General features: G+C 43.7%; 1 protein-coding gene across 1 annotated transcript in view; it reads right to left on the minus strand.

The window, feature by feature from the left end:
* The window catches only part of LOC100541969, a 77,095-nt gene that overhangs the window by 30,033 nt on the left and 32,013 nt on the right, over nucleotides 1-15,049 (minus strand). Inside the window, exon 14 of the mRNA XM_010710994.1 lies at nucleotides 711-903. Within this exon, the coding sequence (XP_010709296.1) occupies nucleotides 711-903 (193 nt within the window). The remainder of the gene's footprint in view (nucleotides 1-710; nucleotides 904-15,049) is intronic.

Here is a 15,049-nt window from a genome sequence, read left to right on the forward strand (position 1 = left end):
ACTCCCACACAGAACAGAAGAAAGCTTCATTTTTAAAGAAGTTGTCCTCAACAACCTATACACACTACCATGAGAGAGTGTTTAAAGGTTTTCAAGATTTGGAGCCATCTCCCTCGCAGAGTAATAGCTCTGTTTGCAACTCAAATAACTTTGGGTTTGCTTTGTTGTTTTTTTCTTTAATTGTCAGTAAGGAAAACTACTTTACTTGGAAGATACCAATCTAATCTTTACTACAACAAGAGTGAACTCCCACAAAATCCTGTCCAGAATACCAGTATATCACTGTTCTTAAATAGAAAACAGACTTCCTTTGACAGCTCTTGGAGAGCCGTCGGATTTCAGATGTCTTAGGGGTGGACAGGCCATCAAATACCCAGAGACGTCCTGAGGCTGCAGCCTGGTGGTACCCAGGTAGCAGAAGACTGTGGTTACAGGATGTACCTTTGCCACAGCAGAGCCTGATCTCTGAGGATTTTGGAAAAAAATAGCTGAACCCGAGACGATTGGGGTAATGTTTTTCTCTCTAACTCAGGCCCTTGTGTGGGATGCAAATGTTTGAATATTTCCTGCAAAGTGAGTCATATGCCTGGTGGGATTTATGGCTGTGGTAAAGAACAATTGTTTTTCTGAGAAGTTTTTCTGTTTTCTCTTTTTTTCCTCCTCTTGTTGCCTTTTTTTTTTTTTTAAGGTCTACTTTTGTTTTCAAGTACCTGCTTCCATCACTGGTGACCATGACTCGAACAGCAAGGAGGTTGTGCTCTGTCATTTCCTCCTCAGGGATGACCCTTACAGTGGCCCACTCGGGGTCAGGAGATGAGAACCAGCTTTCCACATTGAGGTGCTCCAGGATGTTCTTTGCCTTCTTTGGGGAGGTAGGCTCATCGGCCATGGGCTGGCAGAAACCTAGAAAAGGCAAAAAGGTAACAGCAGGGTGTTAGGAGTCAGCTGGAGTCAGGGACCTCAACCTCAGCTTTGGGTGGCCTTTGGACACTGGCAGTGGTTGCTGGGAGTACTGGCAGCCCTGTGCACTGAGACCAGTCTGCCAGGCTCTGTGCTAGTCCTGACAGGGTTCTCCAGTTGATACACAAAGAGGCGGAATCTGCAGGGCAGCCTTGGCTTTTGCAGCTGCAGGCTCTTGGCTCTGTTTGGTGGCACTACCATCAGGCTGGATGTCTGGGTAGCAGTACGATAGACACATACCATCTGCATGAGCAGGAGTGTGCAGTCTTTTTTCAGACTGCTGGTGTGTATAAGGCTCTTCAGGAAGTTGTTTTTGAGTGCACTGCAGAAAAATTAACCACTGATTTGGGAAAAGACAAAATGTGGCAGCAGTTAAACAGCATGACTCCTGAACTTTGTGTTCAGGCAAAAGGAACAAAGAACAAAGACAGGTTTCCCTAGCTTATCCCCAGTAAAGCAGATGGAGCCAAAGGCAAGGGGTGATCTTTCCCTGTGAAATCCTTAATTTCTGAGCAACCTCACCCATCCACAGCCTCCTGCACAAGCAAATACAAACATACCAGCCCTGCAAATTTCCCTGTGGCCCAGGAGGCACAAATGACATTCTCGAGGAGGGTGGTTTTGCTCTGTTCATCTTGCATGCATGATGCTTTTGCCACAATTAATTTAACACTTATTTCTAATTTACATCTGCATAAATGGAAGCAAAACAAAAAAAACAAAACAAAACAGATCTGGGGTGTGGTTTGTCCTCTCATCTATGAAAGAAAAGTTTGCAGTAAACATCTATAAAACTCTTGCAGCTCCTTCATACACTAAAGGATCTCACTCAGCCTAGTCCTCCACCTTGCAAGGGCTTTTGACTCAAATATGCAGTACTTGCACAGCAAACAAGCCAGGAAAAGCATGCCGTGAGCAAGCCCTCACAGCAGATGCCCTGGGAGATGACTTGCACTGCAGCCCCACTGCTTGCCCACAGGCAGCTTGGAGTGGCACTTCCCATCTGTCATCATGTCGCTCTCCCCAGCTCGTGTTGCAGGTACATGTCCTACACATCACCCCCACTGTGGTTCTTGAACGCGAATGCGTTAGGTTAACCAGTCCCTCTGTAATAGCCCGCAGCTCCCCCAGATTTTATGTCATAAATGACAACAGACAGAGCTGGTGGAAAATCTCAGCCTATCACCAAGACCACGCCGTGTCTCAGCTACAGCCACATCCACTTAAGGAGCTGCATTTCTCTGCTGCTCCTTAAGGTATTGTGGTACTCTCCTTTTTCAATTGTGCAGTAGAAGCCAACTTTCTCAGGAATCTGCTAGATAAGCAGATCTGAAAGAGATCAATTAGCATTCATAGCTGAACTAATCATAGCCAACTAACTAATGCTGAACTACGTTCAGCATTCTGCCTTAAGAAGCAAAACCACTCCTTACTGATTTACTTAGTCAATATTTGCACTGTGACATGTAAAGCTGAATAAAGTACGTTGCACTCAATTCCACAAAAGTGGAAAGAAGCTGAGCTACCTCCATGCTTCTGCACATGGAAGACATTTGTATTAACCCAAATGCTGGGCTACCAACTCCACAGGCATTAAAGAGATGCTGTTCTGCAGAGCAGGACCGCCTCCTAGGTAACCAGCTTGTACTAAAGACAGAGGTGCCCAAGATGCCAAGAGCCAAGGATTTTGTAGGCTTTGATGACGCCACTCAGTATTACCAGCCTCTCCTAAAAGGCAGCGCTGGCAGCAGGCCTCAAGCCCTGCATTGATGAAACGCAGCCCAATGGAGCACTTTGGGCTCTTGTGCAGGGTAGGCTTCAATCCTGGAGAACAAAGGGAAATAGAACAGAGCAACAAGCCACTGGTAGGTTTGTATAAACACTACTCAGAGAGAGCAGTGGCCAACTCAAACAAAAGCCTGGACACCGCACAGACCTGAACCCACCTGTTAATTATTACCTGCACTACAACAGCAATGCAAACAAATCAAATAGGCCATCTGCAGGGAAACTACCATCGGCCTTTGTTGCCATTAGCTTTAAAGGAGCGCCACAGAGAAGGTAAAAATGATCTGAGACAAATGAGAAATTTAAAAATACAGCTGGGTTTTCTTTAAAGTGCTTTTCTTAAAGTGCCTTGCAGCTCACTGTGCACTAACTGCACCCTGGGCCATGCTGTGACAGTGGCAGCCACAGTAATGCTGAACAGGAGTACACAACTTTTTGGAAGCCTGACTGTGATCAGGCTCTGAGCTTCAGTGCCCTGACTGCCATCACTGAGAGTCAGGGCATCTCCAGCCACTACTGCCATCAACTCAGGACATGTACCCCACAGGCTGACAGACCAATCCTCATGGAGGTGCAGAAAGAGCCCTGTGGGAGCCTTGAGTTGTTGGGCACTTTTTGGCACCCCTTGTGCTCTGGGAAAACCCAAACTTTTGCAGAAGAATTGAGGTGGACATTTAGCTCTTAAGTTCAAGGTGGCAACACCCACGTAAGGCCCTGGGTATCTAAGTTTTCCAGTGCTTAGGTCCTCTCAGAGGTCCATGCATGGCTGTATGTGCCGCACTATCCCACTTCTTCACTAGAAGAGAGGAAAACTGGCCTTACTACTGCTCTCAGATGCAAAGTGGCACACAGGTGCACTAAGCCCCATGCCTAGGGCAGCCAGCAGGACCTCAGGGCCTACAGGCGCTCCCACTAGAGTCATGTTTCCTCCCCAGGACAAGAGATTTTCTACTGGCAGGGTAGCTAAGAGACTAACAGTCAGAGGAAATGGACCTTACAAGACAAACATACACAATGCAAAGCTAAACAGGCATCCAGTCTCAATGGAAAAGCACACAGAAGCACACATTCTCTGCTTTCCTGCCAATGTAAACTAGTGCTGTGCCACTGACACCCATAGGCAACTCCATATATTATCCAAAGAGAGACAAGTTGTCAGGAAATAGACTCAAAATAGCATTCATATCAGATCTTAGTTCACTTCCATCACACTTACTGAAGATTTCCTACCATCCTTCCTACTGTCTTATGTTTCATCATGCTAAAGCTCTCTAGCAGTGAGCATGCGTTCCCCGCAGTCATACTTCGGGCTGAAGCCCTTACTAATCCTTTGCCAAAACATTTAAATAATTTACCCGAGAAGGGGATTATGGACAAGCCATGCATGTGGAAGGTGCTAATCTTGTGGCAGTAGACAACAAATCAAATGTGTCACATGCTTGAGGCTGCAGGGACAGACAAGACACACTGCAAATACTGCTTACTGCGTTGCTGCCCAGTTAATAGTGCAACTGTCCTACTGGCACAAGTTAGAGAATTGTAGGCGGTCAGATTTCCTAAACTATTCAGTACAAACAAGCTAAGGAGCTAACATGTTAATTTCCAGACCCTCCCACGTTCTTTGGCATGATTCTGTGAAAGAGTGCAGGTTAGGGTGCAAGCACGGCAGTGCTTCCAGCTCTGCTCAGCAAGCAGCCGTGGGTGTTCTGCAGCCAGCATGGCTAGGTGCTTGGGCTGTTTGAGGAATTCACACAATGACAACTTGCTGCCTGAAGGTCTGATAGGATTGAGAGAATTTAAGCTTTCCATTCATTCCTTGAGTTGCTGTCAATCTCCTCACTTTGCTGCTGTCCAGACTGGCTGCAGGAGATGCTCCCCAGCAGTTGCTCTGTCCCAACACTGTGGTGCTAACAAGAGCTTCGGTATTGCTGAATACCAGAGGCTAGGGTCATCTTGGTGACTCGACATCCAGTGGCACAGAAGGATCTGACTCAAAGCAAACATTTGGAAGGGCTTTAGTAGCCATAGCAATGAGAGCAGCTCTGTGGTACTGTTGAAACAAGCCTCCTCGCGCTTCGTTTTTTAAGCAGTATAAAGACACTATATGCCACAAACCAAGAGCACAGCCAGGGTTGGTTGAAGCACTCAGGCTAGCGGCTGCAATTTGTCATCAGACCACAGCAAACATAGCATATGGGGCTGTTCTCATCTTCCTACCAACCAGAGGGAACAGACCTCTGGTGCTGTGGACAGCCATCTGCTGGCAAAGATTGCCTACTCAGGCAAAGGCTGGAGTTGATTTGTTTGCTTCCAGTGTCAGGCTGGACGCAGCAGGACAGAAATGATATTCATTTTCCCACTTCAGGAAAAACCAGATGCTATGATTTAGATTCAGGTCTTCAGTTACAAGATTTCCCACAGAAAACACAGAAAACTACTTCAGGGGAATTTTACAAAAAGATAAGAAGCCCAGATCCTACCCAGCTGAGGAAGTCATGTATTCTAACCTCTATTTTTTGTTGCCCATGTTCATAATAGCAATCCTCTTTTCCATCTCCTCCATGGCCACTAGCGCAAAGGGCAACTGGAGGCTTTGGAAAGTAGTTCTTAACACTAAGTTACAGCTACAAAAAACAGTGCACTGATCTAAAGTTCTTTCAAATTCGTAATGCATTTTACAGTGCAGAATAGCACTCAAGACACAGGTATGTTCACTTCAGCAGATAATATAACTGATGCACAGAGGTGGCCAATTTCAGTAGCACTGTGTCCTGGGAGCAACAGCATCTCCACACAGACTCTGCTGTTGGTCTCCGTAGCGCAAGAACCTCTCCTCAGCCCAAGCCTTAATGAGTGGAGTCCTCGACTGACTTGCGCTGAGAGTAAACACTGTGGTTTTAAAGTTTTTTTTTTTTTTTTAAATACAAATGGTGGAGATTAGCTCCAGTTATATAAATAATAGTAACACAGTCAGCAACTGCAACAGAACAATTCTGCATTCATACAACCCTCCCACTCCAACAGGATGAAAAGTTTGGATAAACAATTTCTCCTTTGTCTGCATTTCAAAACCTATCTCACCATCCCCTCACTGGGAGTGAAACAACTGCTTTCCTTACAGCGAAAGGATTTAGCTAAAGCTCGTGGAACGTGAGCAGCATCCCCACTGCTTGCCTGAGGTTCACTGCGGGATCAGTGCTCATCCCAAGGTTGGGGTGTCTAAGGCTTGCTCCAACACACAGGCTTGGCTGAGCAGCCCACACAGCCCCCCTGGACAGATTCAGATCACTTTTCAGTCAAAAATGCTTCTCTTTCCCATTATGTCTCATGCTGAGTTTTCTCAATTCCGTGTTCTTCCAGTCAGCCAAAGGTCTGGTTCATCCTTGCATCTGAAACAGCCACATTCATTTCAAATGAATCTGATGAGATGTGACCAGCAAGGGGCAAAGACATCATAGTACCTCTGTAACACTGGCAGAATCACAGAACTTGGATGGAACTTTATTTTAGCTTCAAAGCTACAGTCAAGAGGTACAAATCCTTATTTACTGCACCGGTAACCCAAATATGACAATTATTTACTTAGTGTAAATTAGTGATAATATTTGGACGGTGTGACCATCCCCTCAGAGCTGGTTCAACCAGCTCCTGGCTCCAGGGTGGACTTGCAGGAGTTTCCCTCTCAGACCTTGCTGAGTGGTCAGCCTATCTGGTTCTTCAGCAGGGCCCGTTCCCAGCTGGTTATCAGCTCTGAAAAACAGACCTCAGAGTGCCTACTGGTTAGCAAAGCAGCAGTCTCTGATCAGGAACACAAGGAAGCTTTCCAAGGTCACCACACTTGCTGACCAGCACAAAGCAGAGCTGTCCTGCTGTGCTTCAGGAGAGGCCTCACTGCCAGCACCCCACATGTGGCTCCGACAGCAGAAACTACACGAACTCACCATTACTGCAATGTCACTGCAATTCTACCTACAGCAAGCTTATAACACTCAGGTGCTTACAGAATGACATCCAGCAATGATGCCAGCACCAAGATCTTTTTCAGTCACTTTCTGTATGAGCATGCCCTACTGCCTGGACATGCTCCATAGGTCCAGAGCAACCTGCTGGCCACACTTTGCACCTCAGGAGCTCAGTGTCTAGCAGGAAGAGACAAGGTCACATGGAAACTGCAAGGTTGTTACTAACTCTATTACAGACACAAGCTACATAAATATAAATAACAGAGCTCACAGTTAGCTTTGTTAGTTGTCCTATCCCAGAGCGCCTCTCAGTCAATTCACACCCTGAAAATGCAGGGCAGATACCAGACACTTGGTCACACTCCAGCTACCAGCACTGGCTTCACCTAGGAGAAGGCAAACCCCTCCCGGTGTCACTGCCAGCCTTGGGGTCCAGGGAGGGCAATGAGCCCCACAGACCCCAGCCCAGAGTTACTGCTCCCTCAGGTGCCTCAGCACCACCTCACACTGCCTGCCCAACATAGCTAGGCCACTGCCAAAATTTCAAGCTCCAGTTTTTGAAAACTAAAATTTCAGAGCTGTTCAGTGCTCTTCTTTGACCAACAAATTGCAACAAGTAGTCCAACCTCAGGCAAGTTCCCTCTGCCATTGCAGAGCAGACAAAAAAAGTCACTATGCTCCTCTTCCCGGTCACAGAGGCTGTGCAGAAAGCAGTCATTCCACGAGGTGAAGGTGCTGAGTTATGTGCTCAGCGTGATCTCATTGCACCACACCATGCTAGCTCAGCGCTGCAGAGAGGTACTGACAACTATTTCTATTTTATGCCATGTTAACAGTACAGTTGCTGTCGGTTTTGCTTAGCTTACTGCGGCAAGCACTGCAGTAGCCTGTTGGAAGCCACTACACGTGGGGTAGAGGAGAGGCCACCTCCAGAGGGGCCATCATTCACTGCAACCACCATTTATTAATGCATCGATCATTCTATAGCATCTGAGTGTCTCACCAACAAAGCTGAGGCAGACAGGCAACCTCAGAAAAGGGACGTTACTCATGTTGGTGCATCCTATCTCGCAGGGAAACCTGCCTCTGCATGGGCTGCTTCTACCAAGCCACCTGCCAAATTAGCAGCAGGCAGAGCACATAACTGCAACCCAACCGGGAGATGACAGGGGCTCGGGTATAAGCCAAATTTGGGCAGAGCCAAGTGCCTGCTGAGGGCAACTGGGCTGGACAGGAATGGAGATTCTCATGAGTGCCACTCACAACAGCACAAAGCCCAAATAACAGCCCCCTCCCCAGAGGGCCAGCCGTCTCGGCCACCAGCTGGCTCCTGCCTTTTATCAGCTTTGTCGTTCTGCATGTGCTTCCCTCTGCCTGCCTTGAACAAAAGCATTTAAAGATGCCTCACTGAACCTGTCTGGAAAAGTCAGCTGCAGCAGCCTGAAAAGTCAAGGCAATGCTGCCATGCCATAAGCAACCAAAAGAGTTCATGTTTACTCACCCTCTTCCACTTCAGCTGGCTTTAAACTAGGAGAGGGAAATGCATTTTTTAAGGAAAATATAGTGATATTTCTCAGCTGAGTCAGTCTGAATGGAATGGTGCACAAGCAGAAAAGGGGAGTTAGCCACGTCAAGCTAACGAGAGTACAAAGACATTACTACAAACTTAGACAGCATCCCTCAAGACACAAGAAAGACAAAGTATAGAAACAGAGCCAGATTTTTTTTTTTAAATAGTATAAATCTTTCCCCTAAAGACCACAAAACACCCAGCAGGTAAGTTAGTCAGGAAGAAAGCTCTTGCAGGGAGAACACTCCAGAGAATGCCCTGTAAGCGCCCTAACTCCTTGCAATTCTGAGCAGAAATTTCTTACAGCATAAGGGCCTTGTCTGGGGGAGGAAGAAAGAAATCTGGAATCAGCTGTCAAAATCTCCATGTGGAATATGATGTATTAGCACCATGACACATCATGTTTCTTGCAACTCGTTGAAGAATGTGGAACAGGACCGGTACTTACCCAGAGGTGTCACAGCAATTCAGTAATGGGTAAGGCCTTCAAAGCCTCAGATGAAAAGCACTAAAATACCAGTGCTAGTGGGCAGCAGGAGCATAGGCACCCAGCTCACTTCCCCACTGTGCCCAGCACCACCACCTGCACAAGGTTTGGGTGAGCTCAGCTGGGTCAACCTGCCAGCTGGCCCACACCCCTCCTGATGCCAGGGTAGCAGTAGTCAGGGAGAAACCTTCCTCCCACAGAAGCACCAAGCCAACACATCTATGAACCTTCACTTACGGAAGTAACCTATGCTCACCTCCAGTAGCCACCCTTGCCCAGTGTCCCCCCAACAAGTCCCCAGCGTAGCTTGCTGGCAATCCTGAGGCTTTTACCCTGCCATTAAACTGTGTCACCCTATAATTCATTCACAGGATGACAGTATTCTGCCTGGCCTTGTATGGAGCTGCTGACTAAGGCAGTGACACTAGTAATTTTAAGTGGAGTTACTCATAAATGTGGGCAGCTCCAATGGTGAAAGCAAATACCAGTTGGCATCAAAAATGGACATTAAGAAATTCAGTCATCAGACCACAAATTGATTTGTAGCACACCCAGCACACTTCACTGCCTCTCTAGCTTCTTACTGTATAACAGACCCCCCAAAAATCATATGTGTCCTACTTATAACACAGCACAGCTTACAGAAAGCTGCAGGGCAGAAGGAAGGAAGCTGCAGTGCTGTGGAAGCACAGGTGAAGTGAACCCAGCAGAGGACTGTGAAATGGGATCAGAGAATGGCTCCTCTAGTTTGCTTAGGTCATGTGGCAGTACGCTGGCTACCAGTCTACACAGGAGTAGGCTGCAGCCTACCCCAGCTCAAATCTATTATAACCTCAGCTGACCACTGCAGTCTGAGCTCCAAAACACGTAAGGCTGCCTGGAAGCATCACCTGCATTACACCTTGAAATTAGGGACATCCCATTAAGTTATTTCACAAATGCGCACTAGGAGGCTATAGGGCTTCCAACAGCATTCCCAAATAGAGTTCAGTAAATAAAGAACATCAAACATTTCAGCATACCTAAGAAACCACCAGGCAAATTTCTGTCCCTGATAAAGCACTTCAGTAAGAGATACGATGTTTCACAGGATAGGTTCTTCCCATCTGTCTAGCCCTTTATGCAAAAGCTCAAACTGTTTGTCTACCAAAGTCAATTCCACATTATGCTATCTAGCAAAAAGTAGAGAACAAAGCCAACCAGCTTTCCAATTTCTGAGGGGTGGCACACTGTTTCCATTGGAAGCATGGCCAGACCTCCAGCCCAGCTTCCAGCCAGTGCTGCCTGCAAAGGCTTTGTGCTGCCCCTTCTCCCCTGTGGCCTGGTAATGGACTTATCCACTGCCCTCTCCCCCTGCCTCCACACCAGCAGAGCAACTTCTATGTCCATGTGGGCCCAGGCATTTTTTCAAAGCATCCATTACTTATGCGATGAACAGACCCTTGTCAATTTAGTCACAAAACTGAACCAGGGAGCTTTAAGTAGCAAGAGAGAACACAACATAACTTTTGAATACATCCAGGACGGTGCATGTTAAGACTAATATTAATACAAAGTAAGCAAAAATTATTACAGAGTTAAAAGAGAAAGCAGGTAACTGAAAAACTAAATAAATGAATTTATATATTTATGGAAATTTGCTTCTCAAAACCGCACAATTTCAGAGCAAATGTTTATTTTATCAGAGCAATCTGTGTTAGTCTGGTATATTAATGCATGTAATAATTCGAAATTCAGAGTGCAGCCAAAACTATTTGTCCCTGGAGCGATCAGCAAACTATTATCTGCCAAAATAATATTTTTCTTTACGCACCGACTCCAAATGCTAAAAACCTTAAAACAAAGATATGAGTTACTTCCTGAAGTACAAGTGCAAATAAAAGAGCACAGTGACATGCAAATTTCTATGTAATTTCTCATTTCAGAAGAACTCAGAAATTCCAGCCATTTCAAATGAGTCTGGAGACCACCACCTGATGAGATGAGATCAAAACTTCTGTTCTTTTTATGCCAAAACATCCCATGAAGCAAAGGAAAAAGGCTCAGGGAAATATTTATATGACTGATACATATACTTGGATCAAGTATTAAATACAGAATGTCTTCTGATCTTCAGCAACATGATCTTCCATGCAAAAAAACCAAGTCATCTACAAACATGTAATACCTTTGAAAATATAAATCTTGATGCAGAATTCATTGCATGTCAAGAACTCATTGTTCCAATCATTGTGATTGGAATTTGAGGAATGAGTGAGCAAGAAGAGAATTAAAACCAATTATAGTAACTAATTGCCATAATGTTGTGGGAAAACAAAGACCACAGCCCTTGCTGGAAATTGGAATACACAGAGAAGAAACTTTCACTGGTACTTTATTATTGTGGCAGTCTAGAAAAAATAGAGAGTAACAGAAATTACTCTTCTTGATGGAGTTAATGAAGGATTCTCGTTTGAATCTAAGCAATTCTACGATTTGTGTGTACATCACACTCAAACCCAGTACACTTAAAAATGGCATGATCTTTTTCATTATAAAGCATTAGCATAAACTTAATATAAGAGGGTTATCTTTGCATGATTCTGCCATGTTTGCTTTTCATTAACAGATACTTAGATACTAGAGGCAACAGACAAGTTGAGAACTGATTTGAACGAGTATAAAGAGGAGGAACGAGAGGAAGAGTGTGCAATTCCTGAACATAAGTTACAGCAAACAATCTCTGCAGTTCTAGACTATCATGTCATCTGTAGCAAGTAGCTCTCCTCTTAGCAAGCACTGACAGCATAAAGAGGCAGTATGACCTGCTGCAAATCTGTGATTTTTTGAACATCTCTGGATCAGTGGCAGTTTGAGATTAAAGCAGTAACTGTTCCACCAAGCACCACTGTCTCTTTCAGCTGCATGCAGGGACACAGTGTGGCTAATTTGGGGTATACATGGAGTTTCTGGCACATGCCTGCCAGAGGCTGGAGCTTTGGCAAAGAGCTCAGTGAAAGGGTGGCAGGAAGAATCAGCCCTCCCTTCACAGGGAGGGGAGGCCAGAGGAGGAGGTTTGGCTTTTGGAGCCTTTGACACCATCACAGAAAAACAAAGTTACAACAAATTAAATGCTAACAATATTCCAATTCCAAGTTATTGTTTTGATATTTTAGCAGGAGTAAGTGAAACAGTTTGTGAGAATAGTATGAACATGTGGTGCCTCCCAAAGCTTCAATACAGAACAAATCATCACCTTCTGCAGACTAAAAAACAAATTCTGATGTTTCTCTGCCACTGCCTCTCCCTAAAATTATCAAGTAAAGATGGCAAAAAAAAAAAAAAGCCTGCTTTAAGACTGTAATTTGTACGAAGAGTAGATCTAAAATTGCTTTTCCCATCCCAATTAAGGAAGTTCGATAACATCTGCACTACGGTTTCATTATACAAACCATCTCTTGCTGGGATAACAAACTTTCTACTGTCCTTGGTGGCTTCTCCTTTGGGAGATGAAATAGCTCATTGGGATTAACATTTGTTGCTCTTCTGCAATGTTGTCTCTAGCAACACTTCAAAAAAAATAAAAAATCATTCCTGTTATTCAAACAACTCTAGGAGGCTCAGTTTGAAATGATTTCATGACTAAAATAATAATCTTTCCATTAAGTAATTGCAACTATTCTATGATTTGTTTTTCTCCTGAAATTCAAAGGAAGAGATACTAGCTTAAGAACTGCAGAGTGAGCAAAAGAAAGAAAACGAAAGGGAGAAACACCAAAAACCATTTTGGAGAATGCGCTGTTTAAGAACTACAACACCAGTTTTAAAAACAATAGAAGAAAATTAGAAATAAAAAACATGACAAAGCAATGGAAAGCAAACTTAATAAATTAAATATATTAAAAAAGGCCATTGTTATCAGATAGTAAGTCAGTGTTAGATGCAGCTTCTAGGGATTGAGAAGGTATAGGGAGCTGGCAAACAGCAGTCCAGAGTCAGCAGCTAAAATGAAGCTTTATTCAGTTATTATCTGCTTTTTCTGCACACTATCTAAGATCCCAAATGCAGATAACGTATCATGATATTTGTTAATACATAAAAATAAAAGCATATAGAAAGGTAACAGAAGCCAAAGAGAAGACAATGACTGCCATTTGTGTATGCAAGCAATCCCCACGCTCACCAACTCCAACTTATCAGTTTCAGGAAGGATAAACCCCAACATCAGGCACCTACTTGTCTCAAGTGGATGGGATAATTAGCGTAAAATGTCAGGGTCAAGGACCTTCCAAAAGGAACACACACACTTGATTATCACACCACAGCAAAACTCCCTGGCGACTGGGTTAGGCTGCTACAAAAATAACAGCATCCACCACAAGAACTTGTAAAAACAAGCATAAAGTCACCATTAAGTTACTGTTCAAGAAATCTTTTTAAAAGAAAGAGATGAAACAAGGAGACTTATAAAGAAGTACATTTATTTTTCTTTACAGCAAATACCATAAATAGAGCTGAAACAATTTTCACTGTGTGCAAAATACAGAATTTCCATGTGAAAATTTAAATACAGCATTAAAAACTATTTAATAAAAATATTCCATTAAGATTATAAAGTAAAGTGAAGACAGAAGACTTAGGAAGAGAAGTACAGAATCCTCACTGGCCAGGAAGAGCTAGGAAGACTCTGTAAGAGGGTAAAAAAGAAAAAAGCACAGCAATGGAACATGGTTTGAAATGGCAGACCTTTATGTAATTACTTTCATCTCAAAGCATGCTGAAACTTAGCAATAGAACACCATAGGCCTGCAATTCATAGCAAGGTGTCTCCTAGCCATTATCCAGATAGAATACAGAGAGGTTTTGTATGGGCCCAGCAAGGGAACTTTGAAAGCCAACACAATTTAGCATCCCCACACAAATCAATACTATTGTTTAGTCATGCAAACATACAGGTCAGCAAGATAAGGACCCTTCAGTAGTTCTTCATTCATGATTGAGTGTGTGAAATGGGACAAGTAGCACAGCATGTTTGCCCCCAACTCTGCAAGCTGCTGCTTAGATCTATTTTCAGTCCCCATTCCCTTTGAAGGGCATCCTCAGCAAGTAAGACTGTGTCATGACCATATCAACCTAAGCCCAGGGCACTTGTTGGTCAGGCTGAGCCCTTGTTTCTTCTTTGGATTCATTTCCCCTTTTAGATTATCATGTGATTACACAGACGGGAACTTAAAGGAAAAAATACATACAAAGTAATTGCTCTAATTTGTCATGAGAGTATTGGCAACTTCTCATGCAGCAAGACAAATCCATTAATCAGAGGGCAAATGGGGCCTTGTTAGAGCTGATGTTAGTTAACAAAACAACGCAAGCCAAAACACTCTGGTTATAAAAATTTGGCATTTAGACATTAAGGACTGAAAAACAGCACACATCTATTTCTGTTAGGCCTGCCCAGTATGTTACTTGGGATGGAAGATCGGAACTTGTGTTGCTCTGGCTATTTTTTCCAATAGAATCCTTTTGTAAAAAAATTTTCCTCTATGAAAGCAAAGAAGCGCTTAGAAAGAGTGCTCAAATGTTGGTTGCTCACTGAATATTTGGTCTCAGTGAAAATCTGCTCACTGAATATGTGAGTGCAATAGAAATAGGTGCTCATGCTATCCAGGAGAAACACCTGGCTTTTATTGTCACCTGATTTTAAAATTACCTTGAAAGAAATAAGAAATAGTTCTTTCAAGAATCAATTTATTACGTCTAACTTACCTGGAAGACACAAGGAAAGTAAGTGTACATGCACAAACACAGAAGGAAATACATTCTCTACAGAGAGAGCAGACATATCCTTTTACAGAACTATGAACTCAGCAACAGGTTAAATGATCATGCCAAAGCTCACATCCATTAATATACCAGACACAGTTTGCTCCAAAATTGTATTAAAAAATAAAATAAAATACAAAATCAATGCAGTGAAATGCTGTCAAACAACAGTGTTAGTCACGCAGTTTTGGAACTGGCAAGCAGAAAAATCACCTGACAGCATAAAGGCTTCAGCCAGTGAGTGGGTGCAACACCGGAATGATGAACTGGACTAAAAGTAATGAGGGAGATTGACAAAGAGAGCACAGAAGAAAAAAAACAGAAACACAGAACTTAGCTTGGTTATATAGAAGAGCATCAGTAACTTCACAAAGAAGAATTGGCCAAAACAAAACTGCCTTTCTTTCATTAAATCATGAACAAGGACAAATAAGTATTAATCTTATCATCAGAGTATTAAAAGTTTCAAAAAAACCAAAC

Source organism: Meleagris gallopavo, chromosome 5 (assembly GCF_000146605.3).
Source record: "Meleagris gallopavo isolate NT-WF06-2002-E0010 breed Aviagen turkey brand Nicholas breeding stock chromosome 5, Turkey_5.1, whole genome shotgun sequence".
Classification (NCBI taxonomy): Eukaryota; Metazoa; Chordata; class Aves; order Galliformes; family Phasianidae; genus Meleagris; species Meleagris gallopavo.